Source organism: Oncorhynchus clarkii, chromosome 2 (genome assembly GCF_045791955.1).
Source record: "Oncorhynchus clarkii lewisi isolate Uvic-CL-2024 chromosome 2, UVic_Ocla_1.0, whole genome shotgun sequence".
In the NCBI taxonomy this organism is placed as follows: Eukaryota; Metazoa; Chordata; class Actinopteri; order Salmoniformes; family Salmonidae; genus Oncorhynchus; species Oncorhynchus clarkii.
The window spans coordinates 55,566,135-55,589,742 of NC_092148.1; the positions used below are offsets into that span (position 1 = coordinate 55,566,135).

Genomic DNA, 23,608 nt, shown 5'->3' on the forward strand with positions numbered 1-23,608 from the left:
AGTAGAGTACAGCACAGAACAGTAGAGTAAAGTACAGCCCAGTAGAGTACACTACAGAACAATAGAGTACAGTAAAGTACAGCCCAGTACAGCACAGTAGAGTACAGTAGAGAACAGTAGAGTACAGTAGAGAACAGTAGAGTACAGTAGAGCCCAATAGAGTACAGCACAGAACAGTAGAGTACAGTAAAGTACAGCCCAGTAGAGTACAGCACAGAACAGTAAAGTACAGAACAGTAGAGTAAAGTACAGCCCAGTAGAGTACAGCCCAGTAGAGTACAGCACAGAACAGTAGAGTACAGCCCAGTAGAGTACAAGCACAGAACAGTAGAGTACAGCCCAGTAGAGTACAGCACAGAACAATAGAGTACAGTAAAGCCCAGTAGAGTACAGTATAGTAAAGTACACCCCAATAGAGTACAGCACAGAACAGTAAAGTACAGCCCAGTAAAGTACAGCCCAGTAGAATACAGCACAGAACAGTAGAGTACAGTACAGCCCAGGAGAGTACAGCACAGAACAGTAGAGTACAGTACAGCCCAGTAGAGTACAGTATAGTAAAGTACAGCCCAATAGAGTACAGCACATAACAGTAGAGAACTGTGCAGGCCAGTAGAGCACAATTAGAGTACAGTAGAGTAAAGTACAGCCCAATAGAGTACAGCACAGAACAGTATATTAAAGTACAGAACAGTAGAGTACAGAACAGTAGAGTACAGAACAGTAGAGTACAGTACAGAACAGTAGAGTACAGTAGAGTAAAGTAAAGTACAGCCCAGTAGAGTACAGAACAGTAAAGTACAGCCCAGGAGAGTACAGCCCAGTAGAGTACAGTAAAGTACAGCCCAGTAGAGTACAGCACAGAAAAGTAGAGTACATTAGAGTAAAGGACAGCCCAGGAGAGTGCAGCCCAGTAGAGTACAGCACAGAAAAGTAGAGTACATTAGAGTAAAGGACAGCCCAGGAGAGTACAGCCCAGTAGAGTACCGTAGAGTACAGCACAGAAGAGTAGAGTACATTAGAGTAAAGTACAGCCCAGGAGAGTACAGCCCAGTAGAGTACCGTAGAGTACAGCACAGAAAAGTAGAGTACATTAGAGTAAAGTACAGCCCAGGAGAGTACAGCCCAGTAGAGTACCGTAGAGTACAGCACAGAAGAGTAGAGTACATTAGAGTAAAGTACAGCCCAGGAGAGTACAGCCCAGTAGAGTACCGTAGAGTACAGCACAGAAGAGTAGAGTACAGTACACTTAGAAAAAGCGCTCTTTGGGTTTTATATGAAACCTTTTGGTTCTTTGGACGAGATTGTACAACCATTTATTAAAAAAGCTTCTATATACACTGAGTGTAGAAAACATTAGGAACACCTTCCTAATATTGAGTTGCACCTCCTTTTGCCCTAAGGACAGCCTCAATTCGGGGCGGAAGGTAGCCTAGTGGTTAGAGCGTTGGACTAGTAACCGAAAGGTTGCAAGATCAAATCCCTGAGCTGACAAGGTAAAAATATGTCATTCTGCCCCTGAACAAGGTAGTTAACCCACTGTTCCTAGGATGTCATTGAAAATAAGAATTTGTTCTTAACTGACTTGCCTAGTAAAATAACTATAAAATAAAATGTTGGAGGTATGAACTCTACAAGGTGTTGAAAGTGTTGCACAGGAATGCTGGCCCATGCTGACTCCAATGCATCCCACAGTTGTCTGAATGTCTTTTAGGTGGTGGACCATTCTTGATACACAGGGAACTGTTGAGCGTGAAAAACCCATCAGCATTGCAGTTCTTGACACAAACCGGTTGCGCCTGGCACCTACTACCATACCCCGTTGAAAGGCACTTCAGTCTTTTGTCTTGCCCATTGACCCTCTGAGTGGCACACATACACAATCCATGTCTCAGATGTCTCAAGGCTTAACCTGTGACATCAATAAGGGATGTAGCTTTCACCTGGTCAGTCTGTGTCATGGAAAGAGCAGATGTTTCTAATGTGTTGTACACTCAGTGTATATACCCAGTGAGGGTTCTAACCTACCCCAGAGTGTAATTGGGTTTTAGATAACAGCTAAAAGCTAATCCAGTCACATCAAACTCTGAAATGACAGCTAACATTCCCTTTTCATTTATTTCACAACATTTTTTCCATGGAGAAAAGGCAAACACAAAGCAGACCCAACTCTTTGGTCCTTTTAAAAACTTGCTGTATGTAAAATATGGTGTGCTATAATATTGTGTTCTATAGTTTGGAAAATAAATACATGTGACTATGGATGACAACATAATTATGTTTGCTCCCAACGTTATGGCAGTTTTCCTAAAGAAGTTCAATCTGGTTTGTGTTTGGTTTCCTTGCCACTCTACGAACGAGTATCGCGATACTGGTATCGTCCCGGACCGAATAATAACGCTGATTTAAGCAATTGGTTGAGTTGGCTTTTCTACAGTGTATGTACACTTACCCCAGCAGATTGATTTACTCTGTAAATGGAGTAAAGTGACTGAGATTGTGACAGACAGTGGAGCCCTAGTGACCTAGCAGCAGTGCAGTAGAACTGGGACATATGTCTACTGCCTCCATTCATCTCAACCCATAGAGTAGGCCTAAAGGAGCATTAGAGTAGGCCTAAAGGAGCATTAGAGTAGGCCTAAAGGACCATTAGAGTAGGCCTGAAGGAGCATTAGAGTAGGCCTAAAGGAGCATTAGAGTAGGCCTAAAGGAGCATTAGAGTAGGCCTAAAGGAGCATTAGAGTAGGCCTAAAGGAGCATTAGAGTAGGCCTGAAGGAGCATTAGAGTAGGCCTAAAGGAGCATTAGAGTAGGCCTGAAGGAGCATTAGAGTAGGCCTAAAGGAGCATTAGAGTAGGCCTAAAGGAGCATTGAGTTCATGTTGACATTTAATAACGTGGCCTTGACATGAGTTAGGTAAACAACCCATTAGTATTGTAGTTTTGAACCTTCAGATATCACATCACATGGGTGACCCCATCATAAACCTACTAAACTCCTGCTGAAAAATCCCCCAGCCAGTGCAGTGTCTATCATCCCACCCAGTACACTGCACTTTGACCGGTCTCCTTAGAGATGATTGGGTGCTTTTGGTGGCTGGCGTATCAGTGGGTTCAGATAAGGGCCACTCTTCTGTTTGTTCATTGGGCACGGTCAGACGCGCCGAGCCGCTGCTACTCTCTGTTGTTATCATCTATGCATAGTCACTTTAAAACTCTACCTACATGTACATATTACCTCAACTAACTGGTGCCCCCGCACACTGACTCTGTACCGGTACCCCCCTGTATATAGCCACGCTATTGTTATTTTACTGCTGATCTTTAATCACTTCTTACTTTTCTTATTCTTATTCGTATTTTTTGAAAGTGCGTTGTTGGTTAGGGGCTCGTACGTAAGCAATTCCCTGTAAGGTCTACACCTGTTGTATTCAGCGCATGTGACTAATAACATTTGATTTGAAAAAGGAAACACTGCAAACACAGGTTGAGTTCGAAATCCCCCCCTATTCTCTACATAGTGCACTACTTTTGACCAGAGCCCTATGCGGGCCCTGGTCAAAATGACTACACTATATAGCATTTTTTGTCGCATTTTGCGACCCTTTTACTTGGCTCTACGAATTACATTTTTTTTACTGGTCGCATCGTTGCGAGCTGCACGTCTTACATGGTCACCTCACTCAAAACGCCCTATTTTTTCAGAAGGTTAAAACCACGATTTGGTCAAACAGTAAAGTACAGTATCCTCATGATTCCTGTAATGAAAGTGTCTGCCTTCCCCTGTGCCTCTTTCAGTTGGGCCTACTGCTGTGTCAAATGAGTCACACTGTCTCCAGATTCCTGGGGGAAAAGTGTTTTGATTTAGTATAGCATTTAAAAATACAGTTGGGGGGGGGGGGGGGGGGAAACACATCTACCCTGTTGTCGCAGTTAGACAGAAGGTTCTCGGCTTTCTGAATGTATACTTTTTATTTCTCAACTCAACTCAACAAATGTTTACAACCAAGACATTTGTTATGGCTTTGAAATACGAAGTGTGCAAAATGCACATTGGCCATTGCAATTGCATGGGTCTCATTGGGCGGTAGGCTAAAAACGGCAACTTTTGTTTGGCATTAAATGTACGGTTAGATCAGCAGTTCCCAAACTAGGGGTCGACTGATATGAACATGGGGTCGCAGGAAACTTTCCAAAATCCTGGTAAAATAAATACATGATAATATCTTCTTTGTCTCTCAATCATTGTAACCTTAATCTAAACGAAAATGATTAAAATCTAAAAGTTAAAGTTCAACCAGAGAGTGCCCTTAGTCCGTGGGAAGAGGCCGCACTTGACCGTTACACTTGAATCATTCCCGCGGTGAATGGCTAAGCCCGCTATGCTATTAAACCACACACTATTGCATGGGCTTTGATAATACCGGCCACAACTGATATGGTGAAAACAATGTGTGGGGAGGCAGAGGCACAGAAACTCACATCAATGCCTTTGTCAGATAACACTGTGAAACTAAGAATTAATGCTATTGCTAGCTATCAAGAGCAAACTGACTCAAAAACTCCCCACCTTATGCTCTCCAAATGGACGTTAGCTGTGAGGGCCAAGATGCATTGACTTTTGTTCGCTATTCACGATGACATATTGTTCTGTCTCACAATTCCAGAGCATGAAACGGCACAGGGGATGTTCAGTGTTCTGTGTGGCTATACAGTTGAAGTCGGAAGTTTACATTCACTTAGGTTGGAGTCATTAAAACTCGTTTTTCAACCACTCCACAAATGTCTTGTTAACCAACTATAGTTTTGGCAAGTTGGTTAGGACATCTGCTTTGTGCATGACACAAGTCATTGTCCCAACAATTGTTTACAGACAGATTATTTCACGTATAACTCACTGTATCACAATTCCAGTGGGTCAGAAGTTTACATACACTAAGTTGACTGTTTAAAGGCATTCAAACAGCTTTTCAGAAAATGATGTCACGGCTTTAGAAGCTTCTGATAGCCTAATTGACTTAATTTGAGTCAATTGGAGGTGTACCTGTGGATGTATTTCAAGGACTACCTTCAAACTCAGTGCCTCTTTGCTTGACATCATGGGAAAATCAAAAGAAATCAGCCAAGACCACAGAAAACAATTGTAGACCTCCACAAGTCTGGTTCATCCTTGGGAGCAATTTCCACATGCCTGAAGGTACCACATTCATCTGTACAAACAATAGTACGAAAGTATAAACACCATGGGATCACATAGCTGTCATACCGCTCAGGAAGGAGACCCGTTCTGTCTTCTAGAGATTAACGTCCTTTGGTGCAAAAAGTGCAAATCAATCCCGGAACAACAGCAAAGGACCTTGTGAAGATGCTGGAGGAAACAGGTACAAAAGTATTTATATCCACAGTAAAACATGTCCTATATCGACATAACCTGAAAGGCCGCTCAGCAAGGAAGAAGCCACTGCTCCAAACCGCCATAAAAAAGCCAGACTATGGTTTGCAACTGCACATGGGGACAAATATCGTACTTTTGGAGAAATGTCCTCTGGTCTGATGAAACAAAAATATAACTTTTTGGCCATAATGACCATCGTTATGTTTGGAGGGAAAAGGGGGTGACTTGCAAGCCAAAGAACATCATCCCAACCGTGAAGCACAGGGGTGGCAGCATCATGTTGTGGGGTTGTTTTGCTGCAGGAGGGACTGGTGCACTTACCAAAATAGATGGCTCATGAGGATGAAACAATTAGGTGTATATATTGAAGCAACATCTCAAGAGATCAGTTAAAGTTAAAGTTAAAGTTAAAGTTTGGTCGCAAATGGGTCTTCCAAATGGACAATGACCCCAAACATACTTCCAAAGTTGTGGCAAAATGGCTTAAAGACAACAAAGTCAAGGTATTGGAGTGGCCATCACAAAGCCCTGACCTCAATCCTATAGAATATTTGTGAGCAGAACTGAAAAAGCGTGTGCGAGCAAGGAGGCCTACAAACCTGACTCAGTTACACCAGCTCTGTCAGGATGAATGGGCCAAAATTCACCCAACTTATTGTGGGAAGGTTGTGGCAAGCTACCCAAAACGGTTGACCCAAGTTAAACAATTTAAAGGTAATGCTACCAAATACTAATTGAGTGTATGTGAACTTCTGACCCATTGGGAAAATGATAAAAAACTAACTGACCTAAGACAGGGCATTTTTACTAGGATCAAATGTCAGGATTTGTGAAAACTGAGTTGAAATGTATTTGGCTAAGGTGTATGTAAATTTCCAACTTCAACTGTAACTATTCAGACCCTTTGCAATGAGGCTCAAAATGGAGCTCAGGTGCATCTAGTCTCCATTGATCATCCTTGAGATGTTTCTACATCTTGATTGGAGTCTACCTGTGGTAAATTCAATTGATTGGACATGATTTGAAAATGCACACACCTGTCTATATAAGGTCCCACAGTTAACCGTGCATGTCAGAGCAAAAACCAAGCCATGAGGACGAAGGAATTGTCCGTAGAGCTCCGAGACAGGATTTTGTTGAGGCACAGATCTGGGGAAGTGTACCAAAACATGTCTGCAGCATTGAAGGTCCCCAAGAATCACTGACATACTATCATATTCAGTTCATAACAGTTTTCTTTCTCTTTCTGTCGTCTGGTGGTCAAAGCAAGAATATGAAAAGTCTGGACATCTCTCTCTCTCTCTCCCTCTCTCTCCCTCTATCTCTCTCTCTCTCTTTCTCTCTTCTCACCGCTCTCTCCAATTAATGCCACCTCTCCTAGCTCTTACTGACACCTACCCATGAGCCCCCTCTCTTTCCATTTACTGTAACCAGCATCCTCACCCACTGAGCGCCGATCAACACTGGACATCCATGGATGTTGAAAAGTGGTCAGTCCCCCCTGGCCTTGAGAATAAGACCAGCATGATTTGATAAGCAGTTGTCTACCACGGAATTGTGATCAAACTATTTATTTTAGTTTTATATTCAGCAATATTACTGCGTGTTCAGTTGTGTTCTACCTGCAGCAAACAAGCCTGTACACACCTCTGTGTTAGTCTGCTGCCAGGTTTATAAAACAGTTGGTCTACTGTTTTCTTTCCTCCTTTTGGGGAAGCTAAACCATGGGCTGTCTTAGTCCTAGATCAGTATTGGCTCAGACTGGTTAACTATTTCAGCACATGGGTACATCCTGGTCACCTTTAATGGAACGTAGCAACACACTCTTAGAATAAAAAGGACCTAAAAGGGTTCTAGGGTTCTAGGGTTTAGGGTTCTACCGGAAACCAAAAAGGGTTCTACCTGGAATCAAAGAGTGTACTCCTATGGTGACAACCAAAGAACCCTTTTGGCTAATGTAGCTACCCTCTGTGTGTTCTATATATAGCATGTGCAGTGCCTTGCAAAAGTATTCATCCCCCTTGGAGTTTTTCCTATTTTGTTGCATTACAACCTGTAATTTAAATTGTTTTTTAAAATTTGGATTTCATGTAATGGACATACACAAAATAGTCCAAATTGGTGAAGTGAAATGAAAAGAATTTCAAACGGAAAGTGGTGCGTGCATATGTTTTCACCCTCTTTGCTATGAAGCCCATAAATCAGATCTGGTGCAACCAATTACCTTCATAAGTCACATAATTAGTTAGATTGCACACAGGTGGACTTTATTTAAGTGTCATATGATCTCAGTATATTCTGAAAGGCCCCAGAGTCTGCAGCACCACCAAGCAAGCGTTGGTTAGAGACAACGTTGAGACGAAGTACAGATCAGGGTTGGGTTATAAAAAAAGATCAGAAACTTTGAACATCCCACGGAGCACCATTAATCCATCATTAAAAAAATGGAAAGAATATGGCACCACAACAAACCTGCCAAGAGAGGACTGCCCACCAACACTCATGGACCAGGCAAGGAGGCCATTAATCAGAGAGGCAACAAAGAGACCAAAGATAACCCTGAAGGAGCTGCAAAGCTCCACAGCGGAGATTGGAGTATCTGTCCATAGGACCACTTTAAGCCATACACTCCACAGAGCTGGGCTTTACGGAAGAGTGGCCAAAAAAAAGCCATTGCTTAAAGAAAAATTAAGCAAGCACGTTTGGTGTTCGCCAAATGGCATGTGGGAGACTCCCCAAACATATGGAAGAAGGTACTCTGGTCAGATGAGACTAAAATTGAGCTTTTTGGCCATCAAGGAAAATTCAATGTCTGGTCGCAGTCCCAACACCTTCCATCACCCCGAGAATTACCATCCCCACAGTGAAGCATGGTGGTGACAGCATCATGCTGTGGGGATGTTTTTCATCGGCAGGGACTGGGAAACTGGTCAGAATTGAAGGAAGAAAGAAAATGGCGCTAAATACAGGGAAATTCTTGAGGGAATCCTGTTTGTCTTCTAGAGATTTCAGACTGGGACAGAGGTTTACCTTCCAGCAGGACAATGACCCTAAGCATACGGCTAAAGCAATCCTCGAGTGGTTTAAGGGGAAACATTTAAATGTCTTGGAATGACCTAGTCAAAGCCCAGACCTCAATCCAATATAGAATCTGTGGTATAACTTATAGATTGCCGTACATCAGCGGAACCCATCCAACTTGAAAGAGCTGGAGCAGTTTTACCTTGAAGAATGGGGCAAAAATCCCAGTGGCTAGATGTGCCAAGAGACATACCCCAAGAAACTTTCAGCTGTAATTGCTGCAAAAGGTGGCTCTACAAAGTATTGACTTTGGGGGAGGTGAATAGTTATGCACCCTTAAGTTTTCCGTTTTTTTGTCTTATTTCTTGTTTGTTTCACAATATAAAAACATTTTGCACCTTCAAAGTAGTAGGCAAGTTGTGTATATCAAATGATACAAATCTCCCAAAAATCTATTTTAATTCCAGGTTGTAAGGCAACAAAATAGGAAAAATGCCAAGGGGGGATGAATACTTTTACAAGCCACTGTATACCATCCTGTATATTCCACCAGCACTCTGCACTATGAGACAGCAGTCAATAATTCAGCTGAACCATAAAAGCTCAGCTTGGCAACAATTATTTTACACAGCTCTGACTAGAAGCCCTCTCTACCTGTCTGCAGTCTGCATGCCTGGGTCATGTTTAGAACTTGCCCCTATAACAGCTCTCCCACAACATGGGGACTGCTTTACAGGCTGTCTCAGGGCTGTGCAGTGGAGACATTGCATAATGCCTGCACATTGATACTAAAGCAGGGGTATTAGACCAACCAGACTGCATGTTGATCTCTGTTTTCTGTTCCTAGTACACCTATCTCTGTTTCTAGTACACCTTTCTCTGTTCCTAGTACACCTTTCTATGTTTTCTATTCCTAGTACACCTTTCTGTTTTCTGTTCCTAGTACACCTTTCTATGTTTTCTATTCCTAGTACACCTTTCTCTGTTTTCTGTTCCTAGTACAGCTTTCTCTGTTCCTAGTACACCTTTCTATGTTTTCTATTCCTAGTACACCTTTCTCTGTTTTCTGTTCCTAGTACAGCTTTCTCTGTTCCTAGTACACCTTTCTATGTTTTCTATTCCTAGTACACCTTTCTCTGTTTTCTGTTCCTAGTACACCTTTCTCTGTTCCTAGTACACCTTTCTCTGTTTTCTGTTCCTAGTACAGCTTTCTCTGTTCCTAGTACACCTTTCTATGTTTTCTATTCCTAGTACACCTTTCTCTGTTTTCTGTTCCTAGTACACCTTTCTCTGTTCCTAGTACACCTTTCTCTGTTTTCTGTTCCTAGTACACCTTTCTCTGTTCCTAGTACACCTTTCTCTGTTTTCTGTTCCTAGTACACCTTTCTTTGTTCCTAGTACACCTTTCTCTGTTCCTAGTACACCTTTCTCTGTTTTCTGTTCCTAGTACACCTTTCTCTGTTTTCTGTTCCTAGTACACCTTTCTCTGTTCCTAGTACACCTTTCTCTGTTTTCTGTTCCTAGTACACCTTTCTGAGACTCTTGCAGTGGTAATAGATTGCAGTGGTAGTAGATTGTTGTTTTGGAATGTTTTCCCCTCCCGATTTTGGCTATCCCAGTGGCTGATGGGAGAGGTATTTTGTTAGACCAGAGCCCTCCCCCTCACAACCCTAACACACACAAACTTGCATGCACGCACACACACGAATGCAGATGACCTTGCTTGTCCTCGGTGCAGTATGTGCAGTGCCCTCCTCAGCAGGCTTGGTTGACCTCTGGGACAAAGCACTGCTGTTACCGTAGGAACCGCCTGGCGTCCTTTCTCCCTCTTCACCCTCTCTCTCTCTCTCTCTCTCTCTCTCTCCCTATGTTGATCTGTTTTTCTGTCACTCTCTCTGTCTCCCTATGTTGATCTGTTTTTCTGTCACTCTCTCTGTCTCCCTATGTTGATCTGTTTTTCTGTTACTCTCTCTGTCTCCCTATGTTGATCTGTTTTTCTGTTACTCTCTCTGTCTCCCTATGTTGATCTGTTTTTCTGTTACTCTCTCTGTCTCCCTATGTTGATCTGTTTTTCTGTCACTCTCTCTGTCTCCCTATGTTGATCTGTTTTTCTGTTACTCTCTCTGTCTCCCTATGTTGATCTGTTTTTCTGTTACTCTCTCTGTCTCCATAAGTTGATCTGTTTTTCTGTTACTCTCTCTGTCTCCCTATGTTGATCTGTTTTTCTGTCACTCTCTCTGTCTCCCTATGTTGATCTGTTTTTCTGTCACTCTCTCTGTCTCCCTATGTTGATCTGTTTTTCTGTTACTCTCTCTGTCTCCCTATGTTGATCTGTTTTTCTGTTACTCTCTCTGTCTCCCTATGTTGATCTGTTTTTCTGTTACTCTCTCTGTCTCCCTATGTTGATCTGTTTTTCTGTCACTCTCTCTGTCTCCCTATGTTGATCTGTTTTTCTGTTACTCTCTCTGTCTCCCTATGTTGATCTGTTTTTCTGTTACTCTCTCTGTCTCCCTATGTTGATCTGTTTTTCTGTCACTCTCTCTGTCTCCCTATGTTGATCTGTTTTTCTGTCACTCTCTCTGTCTCCCTATGTTGATCTGTTTTTCTGTCACTCTCTCTGTCTCCCTATGTTGATCTGTTTTCTGTTACTCTCTCTGTCTCCCTATGTTGATCTGTTTTTCTGTCACTCTCTCTGTCTCCCTATGTTGATCTGTTTTTCTGTCACTCTCTCTGTCTCCCTATGTTGATCTGTTTTTCTGTTACTCTCTCTGTCTCCCTATGTTGATCTGTTTTTCTGTTACCTCTCTGTCTCTCTTTGCCTCTCACTGCCTCGCTGTCGCTCTCTGTCTCAATCTCTCCATCCCTCTCTCTCAATGTCTCTATCTGACTCTCTCTCTCATTCTGTTTATCTGACCAGCCCACCCTACCCCCCTCACATCTGTCAGCCTAGGTTAAAGGGATCATCTGCCGTTCAAACAATAACAAAGTGACACGCTGCCAGTGTTTTGGTAAAAAGCTGAGGGATGAGTCTGTAGAAACGTAACCACTCTCAAATTCATAGACTATGGCTATGGATAAAACGACTGACCATCCGGGATATCAAAGTGATATATATATTTTTACCATGTTTTGAGGCTGTACAGTGTTTGTTGACAATGACATTGTTTATAAACAATGGAGTAAAACAGGCTCATGTGTTGGGTTCTAATGGGGTATGACAGTTGAACTAAGCTCATGAAGCATTTATAAGGTATATTCTTGGACTAGGGCATAGTGGAGTAGGGCAGTACTGGAGCACATAGCTGCTGCTGCTGGTGGGGGTCGTGCGGTCATTGAGTGTGTCAGTCATGTCTGTGGAGACTAACCATAAAGGGTGAGCTGTGACCAGGGACCCTGTGTGACAGGTGTCTGTTTACACAATGTCTCTAGTCAGCCATAGTCAGTTAGCCATAGTCAGTCAGCCAGTCAGTCAGTCAGCCAGCCAGTCAGTCAGCACCAGCATTGGTAGTGTCAACTGCTACCTACTGTAACACCAACTCTGTTCATTGTTTATGATCTACATTGGCACAGCAGTGTCTAACCTCGGTACTGTATTTCTTCACTACCTGGCACTGTGGATGTCATGGAAAGGCCCGTGCTGTGATGACATATTAATGAGAGAATTGAATGTCCTGAAACAAGGTGTCCTCTAAATGAAGACCTCTGGGAGCAGGAGGACTATGTTAGTTAATGAGGCCAGCTCTATTTCTCCTGGGTTAACCAACACTGTTCGTAATGCCCGCTGCAGTGCCTACTTTGACCTGCAGCTATTATATACCCACAGTATGCGTCAATGAAACGCAATGCATTTCAGTGTTGACTTAGATCTACAGCCACACACTATGATTCAACAAAATGCTATGTATTTCTCTTATTGGTATATCTGCGCATGGGAATACATTGAGAGGTGTGGGGCTGGAATTCTCTTTGAAGGTGCATGTACTGTTAGACACCATTGACCAGAGCCCAAAATAGACGTGAGTACTGCATGGAGTCTGTTAAGGTTAGACTTCGCCTCAATAGGGTCAAGCCCTGGCTTCAGATGGAGTAGCACCTCCTCCTCCCCCGTGACTGAGGGTAAATTCTACCCAAAACTATTAGGTCTTTATCACCCCTCCAGCCCCTCCCCTCATCCAGCCCAGCCCAGAGTCATACATTCTGCTCCCCCTCCCTCTCCCCCATAACAGTGGGTATGAGGGATCAGGTTGCTGTCTCTAAAATTAGGATCCATTGAGGGACCAGAACTGACCAGGCTGTGTTGTGTCACTAGATATGTGTTGCAGAGCTGAAGGCTCCTCCTACTTGTATGGGTCACGTATGCCCCATACACCATTGTGCCAAATTCATTGTACATCGATTGTGCAAACTGACTGTGTATAGAGCCTGTGATTAGCATGCAGAACAGAGTGTGTTCCATCGTTGTCGTCAGGGCTACACTTCATTAGGAACGCTTGTTAGTGTTCAGACCCTCCATTAACTAAATCGCTTTCTCACTCTCCCCTCATGTCTCTCTAGTCTGATGAGTAATCCCCCCCCTGGTCCTGTCCTCCATTGTGGTCGACATGGCGAGCCACTACCGGCCGCCGTCCCCCCTGGAGGATTCGGTGCTGGGCAGCCCGGTGTGTGGGGACTTCCTTGGGGGCATGGAGGAGCTGCAGGACATCCCCCAGTCCATCGACGGTGACGCCCTCAGCTCCTTGGACGTCCCTGAGTACCTGTCCCAGTCGAGTAACGGCTCTGAAGGATCCACCGTTCTAGGTAAGATAGATATACACTCACCAGACAGTTTATTAGGTACACTCATCCAGTACCGGGTCAGAAACCCCCCTTTGCCGCCAGAACATCTTGAATTATTCGGGGCATTCTACAAGTTGTCAGAAACGTTCCACGGGGATGTTGGTCCATGCTGACAATACGCGGTTGCTGCAGATTGGACGGCGGTACATTCATGTTGCAAACAGCCCGTTCTAGCTCATCCCAAATATGCTCTATTTTTCAATTGTCCAGTGTTGGTGATCGCGCACCCACTGGAGCCGCTTCTTCTTGTTTTAGGAGTGGAACCCGGTGTGGTCGTCTGCTGCAATAACCCATCTGTGACAAGGATCCATGGGTTGTGCGTTCCGTGATGCCGTTCTGTACTGCGCTGTACACCACTGTACTGCGCAGTTATTTGTCTGTTTGTGGCCCACCTGTTAGCTTGCACGATTCTTGCCATTCTTCTTCGACCTCTCTCGTCAACGAGCTGTTTTCGCCCACGGGACTGCCGCTGACTGGGTGTTTTTTTGTCTTCTTCACGCCGTTCTTGGTAAACCGTAGACATTGGCGTGTGTGAAAAGCTCACACATGTTATGACGTATTCCCCTTTGACTTACCTTCTCTTATCGAAAAATAGATCATTCAAGTGCCTTATAGTTTCCCTAGTGGGCCTGTCCAATATTTTCGAATAGTTTCTCACCCAATTGTATTTCTTGTTAGTTTTCCCTAAAGTAAGAATGAGTAGCCTACCCTGTAGTAATCCTTTCGTAAGCCAGCTCTACGTTGTTATCGTTTGACCATATATTACCTGATCATTCAGGACCCCTCCTCACATAGCTAATCTGTAATTCACCCTGACTCACAGGGTTAAGAGAGGACACTCGGCTTGTTTAACCTCTGACCTTACCTCAAGGCAACAGAGCTGCTTTTGGCAGAGGGGTTATCTGTTCTGTGAATGTCTGTCTGACCTACATATTCACACCCTGAGGCCACTCTCCTCTTCCCCACACTTCCACAGAAGAATTCCTAAATCCTCACACATTCCTCAACTCACAAGATGAGTCTCACCTGGTACCCTATTCCCTATATAGGGTACTACTTTTGACCAGGGCCCTAGTCTATAGGGAGTAGGATGCCATTTTGGACTCGGACACACATTCCCCCACAGCAAATTAGTTAGTGTTAAATAAACACTGACAGTGTTAAATTTAACTAAGGGCCAGTGTCTATACGAATCCACACTTTTGAGTGTTAAATTAACTCTGTGATTAGTACTGACACTGCTACACTTTGTCAATGTTAGGGAATGAAAACTTTCAGTGTTATGCAATAACACCTCATGTAGTATTTTTTTACCATTAAACCAATAGGTCAGTATCTCTTGACAAAGTCGCACAGTGTTGGGTTAGAGACATTACAATAATATTTACAAGTCAATCAATCAAATGTATTTAGAAAGTCCTTTTTACATCAGCTGTTGTCACAAAGTGTCTTTACATGAACCAAGCCTAAAACGCAAGAGAGCAAGCAACGTAGAAGCACGGTGGTTAGGAAAAACCTCCTAGAAAGGCTGGAACCTAGAAAGAAACCTAGAGGGGAACCAGGCTTTGAGGGGTGGCCAGTCCTCTTCTGGCTGTGTCGGGTGGAGATTCTAAGAGTACATGGCCATTGAGGCTAGATCGTTCTTCAAGATGTTCATACTGTAGATGACCTGCAGAGTCAAATAATAATCACAGTGATTATAGAGGGTGCAACAGGTCAGCACCTCAGGAGTTGGCTTTTCATAACCGAGCATTCAGAGGTCGAGACAGCAGGTGCGGTAGAGAGAAAGACAGAGAGAGGGACAAGGTACCACGACTAGTGAATTCATTCATTTCCAGTCCTGTGGACTTCGCCTAGTGAGTTCCTACTCTAAATTTATGACAACACATTACACATATCATAAGGCCTTACTTTGACGGCCAGGTTTTACCCTAATCAGTGGTGTTAGGAACCTCCTGGTTTACAAGTCATATTATGCTGGCTTGCAAAGTGATGTCTAATTCCTACTGGAATCCAGCCAGAGTTAGGACAGCCAACAGTTTGAATTTTTATTCACCCACAACTTGCATTCAGAATAACTGTCAAGGTTAGAAACATCGATAATGGAAACTACCTAAACCATTCAAAATAGACCAACCATTTCAGTAACGATTGCAATACATCTAACTAACTGATTGGATTAGTTTAGAAGACAATCATGTTATTTATCTTTGTGTAGCATAAGATCAAACAATTAACATTAACAAAAACACACACATTAAAAACAATCCCAAAAATATCCAGCTGCAGCAGAGCATGCTGGGAAATATGATAATGATGGACGGGGTTTTGATTTTATTCTCCACAGAGTACACAATCAGACTCTCACACTCAACACTGGTTATTAACACCAACACTGGGGGTTCTTTTACACCAATGAGTGTTAAATTCACTCTTAGAAAGTTAATTGAACTCCTGAATCAACACTAGAAGTGTTACACTGAAAAATCAACACTTGGTAACACTGGTCAATTTGCTGTGCCGTAAATAATATTTTTGTAAACATTGTGTTGTTTTGTGTCTAATAGAAACCACTGGGATGTGTTAACAAATATGTTACTACGTATTAGTTATTTTGCAAATAGAATTGAAACAGTGACTGGAGCGTAAACATAGAGGCAAAGAGGGGTTGGTGTATTGGGAATAGGGGATAGGGACTAAGAGGGGGAAGAGGAATGGAGGAGGGGGCTTCATGGAAAATAACAATGATGATATCATGGAAAAGTAATGGAGAGAGTGTTGGAGAAGTACTGGTTGTTTATGGTGGTTTATGGAGTGAAGAAGGCGGGAGAGAGAGGGGAAGAAGAAGCAGACACTGAGTATCTGTGACGTGATATGCTCTTCCTGGGTATTGTGTGTGTGTGTGTGTGTGTCACGTGCAGTTAGTCCAATATTTATCCCTGATTTGGCTTCTCTCACCCACCTCATGTGGAATGACTTAGTGCTGCTCTATTTTGCACCATCCCTGGAATGCTGTGTGGTTGGTTTGTTCTGTATTCAGGTAACAAGAAAGATACCGTGAGTGTATCATGGGTCAATATTTGACTCATCCCCTGAATATAGAAGTGTTGCTCTGTCTGACTGTGTATGACTGTCTCTATGTATTTATAGAGATGTCATGGAACACATATTACATGTGGTCTTCCTCTGTGTTGGGCCAAAGGCATGAGACACCAGTGACTTTCCACTGGTACCACATATTCTGCCAGCTAGGGCAAAGAGGCTTCACAGGGTAGACACTAATAGGAATATCAATGTATCCAGGTTTATTGGTTCATTGGTTATAAGTGTGTGTGTGTGTGTCTGTTATCTGGGCATGACTTTATTCATGTGCGTGTGTGTGTGTGTACGTGTGTGTGTGTGTTCTCCAGATGCTCTGACCCCAGCATCCAGCCCGTCGTCAGGGGGGTATGGGGCGGCTGCAGGGCTGGAGGAGTTCTCCACCACCTCTCTCAACCTGGAGTGTCGGGTGTGTGCCGACCGCGCCTCCGGATACCACTACGGAGTTCACGCCTGTGAGGGCTGCAAGGTTAGTGACCAGCCATCACACACACACACACACACACACACACACACACACACACACACACACACACACACACACACACACACACACACACACACACACACACACACGCAGAGCATGCACATACACACAAATAAATATATGCCTACATAAACACACACCTGGTCAGTGTGCACTCCAACACATACAGTGGGCAAAAAAGTATTTAGTCAGCCACCAATTGTGCAAGTACTCCCACTTAAAAAGATGAGAGAGGCCTGTAATTTTCATCATAGGTACACTTCAACTATGACAGACAAAATGTGAGAAAAAAAATCCAGAAAATCACATTGTAGAATTTTTTATGAATTTATTTGCAAATTATGGTGGAAAATAAGTATTTGGTCACCTACAAACAAGCAAGATTTCTGGCTCTCACAGACCTGTAACTTCTTCTTTAAGAGGCTCCTCTGTCCTCCCCTCGTTACCTGTATTAACCTGTTGCGACGACCAAACCCGGATCCGGGATTCTATTTATAGACCTAAGCTCATTACCATAACGCAACGTTAACTATTCATGAAAATCGCAAATGAAATGAAATAAATATGCTAGCTCTCAAGCTTAGCCTTTTGTTAACAACACTGTCATCTCAGATTTTCAAAATATGCTTTTCAACCATAGGAAAACAATCATTTGTGTAACAGTAGCTAGCTAGCGTAGCATTTAGCGTTAGCATTAGCGTTAGCATTTAGCAGGCAACTATCACAAAAACAAGTAAAGCCTTCAAATAAAATAACTTACCTTTGAAGAACTTCTGATGTTTTCAATGAGGAGACTCTCAGTTAGATAGCAGATGCTCAGTTTTTCCAAAAAGATTCTTTGTGTATTAGAAATAGCTCCGTTTTGTACATCACATTAGACTACCCAAAAAAAAAAAAAAAAAAAAAAAAAAACGAAAATTCAGCCCTCAAAACGCGAACTTTTTTCCAAATTAGCTCCATAATATCGACTGAAACATGGCAAACGTGGTTTAGAATCAATCCTCAAGGTGTTTTTCCACATATCTCTTCAATGATATATCCTTCGTGGAAGCCTGGTTTCTCCTTGCTCTCAAATGGAAAAATAATTGCACCTGGCGGACACTTGGAAAATGTAGTCTCTTATGGTCAATCTTCCAATGATATGCCTACAAATACGTCACAATGCTGCTAACACCTTGGGGGATGAAACAGAAAGTGTAGGCTCATTCCTTGCGCAATCACAGCCATATAAGGAGACAATGGAAAACAGAGCTTCAGAAATTCTGCTCATTTCCTGGTTGACGCATCATCTTGGTTTCGCCTGTAGAATGAGTTCTGGGGCACTTACAGACAATATCTTTGCAGATTCTGAAACTTCAGAGTGTTTTCTTTCAAAAACTGTCAAGAATATGCATAGTCGAGCATCTTTTCGTGACAAAATATCGCGCTTAAAACGGGAACGTTTTTTAAAAATGAAATAGCGCCCCTAGAGATCAAAGAGGTTAATGGCACCTGTTTGAACTTATCAGTATAAAAGACACCTGTCCACAACCTCAAACAGTCACACTCCAAACTCCACTATGGCCAAGACCAAAGAGCTGTCAAAGGACACCAGAAACAAAATTGTAGACCTGCACCAGGCTGGGAAGACTGAATCTGCAATAGGTAAGCAGCTTGGTTTGAAGAAATCAACTGTGGAAGCAATTATTAGGAAATGGAAGATATACAAGACCACTGATAATCTCCCTCGATCTGGGGCAAGATCTCACCCCGTGGGGTCAAAATGATCACAAGAACGGTGAGAAAAATTCCAGAACCACACAGGGGGACCTAGTGAATGACCTGCAGAGAGCTGGGACCAAAGTAACAAAGCCTACCATCTGTAACACACTACGCCGCCAGGGACTCAAATCCTGCAGTGCCAGACGTGTCCCCCTGCTTAAGCCAGTACATGTCCAGGCCTGTCTGAAGTTTGCTAGAGAGCATTTGGATGATCCAGAAGAAGATTGGGAGAATGTCATATGGTCAGATGAAACCAAAATATAACTTTTTGGTAAAAACTCAACTCGTCGTGTTTGGAGGACAAAGAATGCTGAGTTGCATCCAAAGAACACCATACCTACTGTGAAGCATGGGGGGGGGGAAACATCATGCCTTGGGGCTGTTTTTCTGCAAAGGGACCAGGACGACTGATCCGTGTAAAGGAAAGAATGAATGGGGCCATGTATTGTGAGATTTTGAGTGAAAACCTCCTTCCATCAGCAAGGGCATTGAAGATGAAACGTGGCTGGGTCTTTCAGCATGACAATGATCCCAAACACACCACCCGGGCAACGAAGGAGTGGCTTCGTAAGAAGCATTTCAAGGTCCTGGAGTGCCAGTCTCCAGATCTCAACCCCATAGAAAATCTTTGGAGGGAGTTGAAAGTCTGTGTTGCCCAGCAACAGCCCCAAAACATCCCTGCTCTAGAGGAGATCTGCATGATACCAGCAACAGTGTGTGAAAACCTTGTGAAGACTTACAGAAAACGTTTGACCTCTGTCATTGCCAACAAAGGGTATATAACAAAGTATTGAGATAAACTTTTGTTATTGACCAAACACTTATTTTCCACCATAATTTGCAAATAAATTGATAAAAAATCCTACAATGTGATTTTCTGGATTTTCTTTTCTCATTTTGTCTGTCATAGTTGAAGTGTACCTATGATGAAAATTACAGGCCTCTCTCATCTTTTTAAGTGGGAGAACTTGCACAATTGGTGGCTGACTAAATACTTTTTTGTCCCACTGTATTGTACAACAAGGACACTGGTGTGGATGCTCTCTTGGTTAATTATTTCTGGGCCTGTTGAAGAGCAACCCAAGGCTTATGTGTTTTGTCACAAGTCACTGGAGGACAGAGGAGATCTCAATCTGCCACCGAAAGGCCACTATATCACACTGTAAGATAATGTCGTGTTGGTGTTATTATGACGCACATACCACTAAGTAAGCATATCCCAGTCTTTAGTTGTGACCCAAAAGTAGGTGTTGCTGATCCCATGACCTTTAACATTGTTACTGTATTACTTCTGAGCCTTTTCCCTTACGGAAAATTTATCAACCCCAACAATAATCTCCATTAATTATAATCCACGTAATAATTCACATTTCCTTTTGGTGCAGGATTATTTTCCTACTGTAGCAAACTGGCTCAAATGAAGATCCTACGTCTGTAATTGGAAGAAGAAGTGTAAACTCTAACATAGCCTACTCCAAACACATGGTTAAACAAAGGTTAGCCATGTATTGGCAAAAAGCCAAGAAAGTCAAGAAAGCTTGCAAGCAGCCAGAGGCACTTGCCGCGACTGGTACTCTCTAGTGCTTTTTCAAAGCCAATGTCAGCTATTGAGTGTAATTAACTCAAATTAGTGTAATTTGGTCAATATTAGGAGTTGAGAAATAAAGATTGCATTATTCCAAATATTTTCACCGAACCCCCTGCAGAACCTCCGAGACCCCAGGTTGAATATCCATGCCCTAAGGAGAATTCTCACCCTGCTATGAAAGTCAGGCAAAGATAATGGGTTTTCATCCGCTACATCCGTCTTTCACGCCGAATGTATGGGTGATGCCTTCTTGGATCCCTGGCCAGCCCATCTATCCCTGTGCCAGGGCTGTCTGAGTATGGATCTCACATGGCGAAGTTGGCGGTGCTCTCAGTCACTCCTTCCCCTCATGTCAACACACTGTTACACTGAGTTCCACAGTGTATCCTACCCTGCCCTGGCTGGACCTGGCTCAGGGTTAGAGTGGACATTGCCTGAACTGGTCAAGCATAGCTGTCCCAGATTGGAACTCCAGCTATGTGTGCTACGTGGTCCATGGAGCAGGCCTGGCCAAGGTACGGGGCCGTAAACCAGAGGTCGCAGTTGCTCTTACAGTGAACTCTGTGAACCTTCCTCTTGGCCAATCAGATGGGCAGCACGGAGTGGGCCGGTGTTTCTCCCGGAGACATGGAGACACACTGAAGGGCATAGCTAGATACACAGACACACAGTACATAGCACACATACAATACATACACACACAGGTATTTGGAACCTATGAGTACATTCGGATTGATAAGACTGTACGTTCGGATCCTAGATGCTGATAGGCTAAAACAGCATTCCAGCTTTCCCCTCTCTGATGTCACATACCTACGTGTGCCCTGCTCCTCAGCTGTCTGGTCATCTGAGAGGGATGGGAGGGGAGAGGAGGGGACTGACCCCTGGATAGGACGACGTACAAAGACACGAGACAGGTCATGAGGCCGTTGTGTCTGACAAGCATTCTGCCCTGGCCTCATGTGATCCTCGAGGGGTGGGTGTGTGCGTGTGTGTCCTTGCAAGTGTTAGTGCATGCCATGTGCAGAGACACATTAAGGAGATCTTTCACAAGAATTGGGAAATGAATGACTTGGAATGGGGGTGGCTAAATATGTTCTTCTTAAGCAATTCCCTGTCCATTTCAATAACCCCCCTGCCCCAACCCCAGTCCAAGCCCTTAACCACTCAGCACAGGACATCTACTGCTGCCCATAGCCAGACACTGTTGTTTCTCAGGGTTGTGTAATATAAGTGAAATCCCATTTAGACCTGATAAGCATATATGTCCAGGCTGATAGTGTCATGCTCCAGTCATTTGGGTCCATTCTCAGTATTTCACTTTTTTAACGGTGAAAGTGGCTGTTGGGTGATTGGAGGTTTGCTAGTGTCATGTTCTAGGTCGGGACACTGCCTTCACTTCGCTGATAGATAACAGAGCTTGAGAAAGTCTTCAATGACGGAACGCAAAATGAATAAAGTTAGCAGTTGAGAGATATCAAGATATCTGGTATGAACTGACAATCGTCTTCTTTTATCAAGTCACCGTAGTGTGTGGTTGAGTTGGCCTGCTGAGTCGAGGCTGAGTTTCTTTCACGAGTGCAGTCTATTGGGTCTCGACCTGAACATTTATCTCTCTCTTCTTTCTGTGCCTGCAGGGTTTCTTTCGGCGGACCATCCGCCTGAAGCTGGAATATGACAAGTGTGAGCGTCACTGTAAGATACAGAAGAAGAACCGGAACAAGTGCCAATACTGCCGCTTTCAGAAGTGCCTGTCTGTGGGCATGTCCCACAATGGTGAGGATTTATTTTCTTTAAAAAAATATATGTTTTCTTTAACCTTTATTTAACTAGGCAAGTCAGTTAAGAACAAATTCTTATTTACAACGACAGACTACACCAGCCATACCCGGACAACGCTGGGCCAGTTGTGCGCCGCCCTATGGGACTCCCAATCCCGGCCGGTTGTGATACAGGCCGGAACACAGACATAGCCAGATCCCTGAGTACTACTTTCTGCATACAGCACAACCTGCCATCAGCAACCAGAGAGGAACACACACACACACACACATACGCATTGGCACGTAGACATATGCACACATACATGTACGCCATTCAAAACCACACTCTTGAGGAACTGGGAGTTGCAATTTAAAACCACATTAACACAGAAGGTTGCTTTTCAAGACTAATGAGAGTAGGTAATCACTTGAGAGACTGCTGTGAATCATACAATTTTCATTAAAAAAAACAAAGAATTGTTTAACATTTGCACCATTTCATCCAGACAAAAACGATACAATTGATGCATGAGTCTCTCTGCCTCGGTGTGGTGGTCTCTATGCAGACTCTCTGGTGATTCCTTGTGAAGGTCAGTAAAACTATAAGGTGGGGTTGTATTGCGTTGGCTGAACCCTCCTCACCCTTTAGCTGTGGATGTGTGAACAGAGAAACATACAGTGTGAGTCTCAGCCTGGGCCTGCCGGTCATGTGACCAGGGCTGATAGAGAGCTTTAAAGGGTAGTGCAGTGTCTTTCAATGGGATACGTTACTAGTGCAAAATTACTGCCTACACACACAGTGTAAAACAAATCGTACAACAGATTTCACTGTACAGAAAAAAATCACAGACATGCATCCTCATACATACCGTACAGACAGACTAACTACAAGCACTATAAACATAAGGATCTTTACTTTATAGAGAGTTAATCTACAAACAAAAACCTTGATCCAGGACAATTAGTTCAAATTCTTTGACCCTATTGGAAGGATGTTGCTTACTTGTGTGTTTTATGTCAGCATAAAACATGGCATTCTGAAATGTAGCTAAGATCGATGTCCTTCCGTTTACAATGGACTGTAATAGACTTTCCTATTGGATGGATGTTTACCTGTGTGTTTTATGTCAGCATAAAACATGGCATTCTGAACCTCAGCTAAGATCGATGCCCTGCCGCTTACAATGGACTGCAATAGAATTTCGAGGTTGTGTGTTGTGTGTAGGGATGTGAAGAGGGGCTTAGCAAGGTCACTGTAGCAGTCGATCAGAGTTGACAGACAGATGGACTTAAGGACAGACACACACACGTAGGATCTTAATATTATCACTCTTTTGTTGCTGAGAATTGTCCTGCACACCAGGAAATGCAAACTTTTAGTGTATTTGGGTTTTAAAAAGGCTTCTAAAGTTTGCGATTCCACTTTGAAAATGCAGACTTAATTTTCCCCAAATGAAAAATGAATCAACCCCTTTAAGAATGTACAGTACCAGTAAAAGATGGACACACCTACTCATTTTCAGGGTTTTTCTTTATTTGGACTATTTTCTATATTTCTGTATTGTAGAATAATAGTGAAGACATAAACTATGAAATAACGCATACGGAATCATGTAGTAACCAATTTTTCTTTAAACAAATCTAAATATTTGAGATTCTT

The 23,608-nt window shown here is 43.2% G+C and overlaps 1 protein-coding gene across 6 annotated transcripts in view; it reads left to right on the forward strand.

Moving 5' to 3' along the window:
• The window catches only part of LOC139370153 (peroxisome proliferator-activated receptor alpha-like), a 63,046-nt gene that overhangs the window by 26,940 nt on the left and 12,498 nt on the right, over window positions 1–23,608 (forward strand). For all 6 annotated transcript variants that reach the window (XR_011627115.1, XR_011627114.1, XM_071109489.1 and 3 more), the window contains exons 2-4: window positions 12,969–13,211; window positions 16,661–16,818; window positions 21,823–21,961. Coding sequence is in view for 4 of the 6 variants with exons in the window: in XM_071109489.1 (XP_070965590.1) it covers window positions 13,016–13,211; window positions 16,661–16,818; window positions 21,823–21,961 (493 nt within the window). In the remaining 2 variants the exon portion in view is untranslated. The remainder of the gene's footprint in view (window positions 1–12,968; window positions 13,212–16,660; window positions 16,819–21,822; window positions 21,962–23,608) is intronic.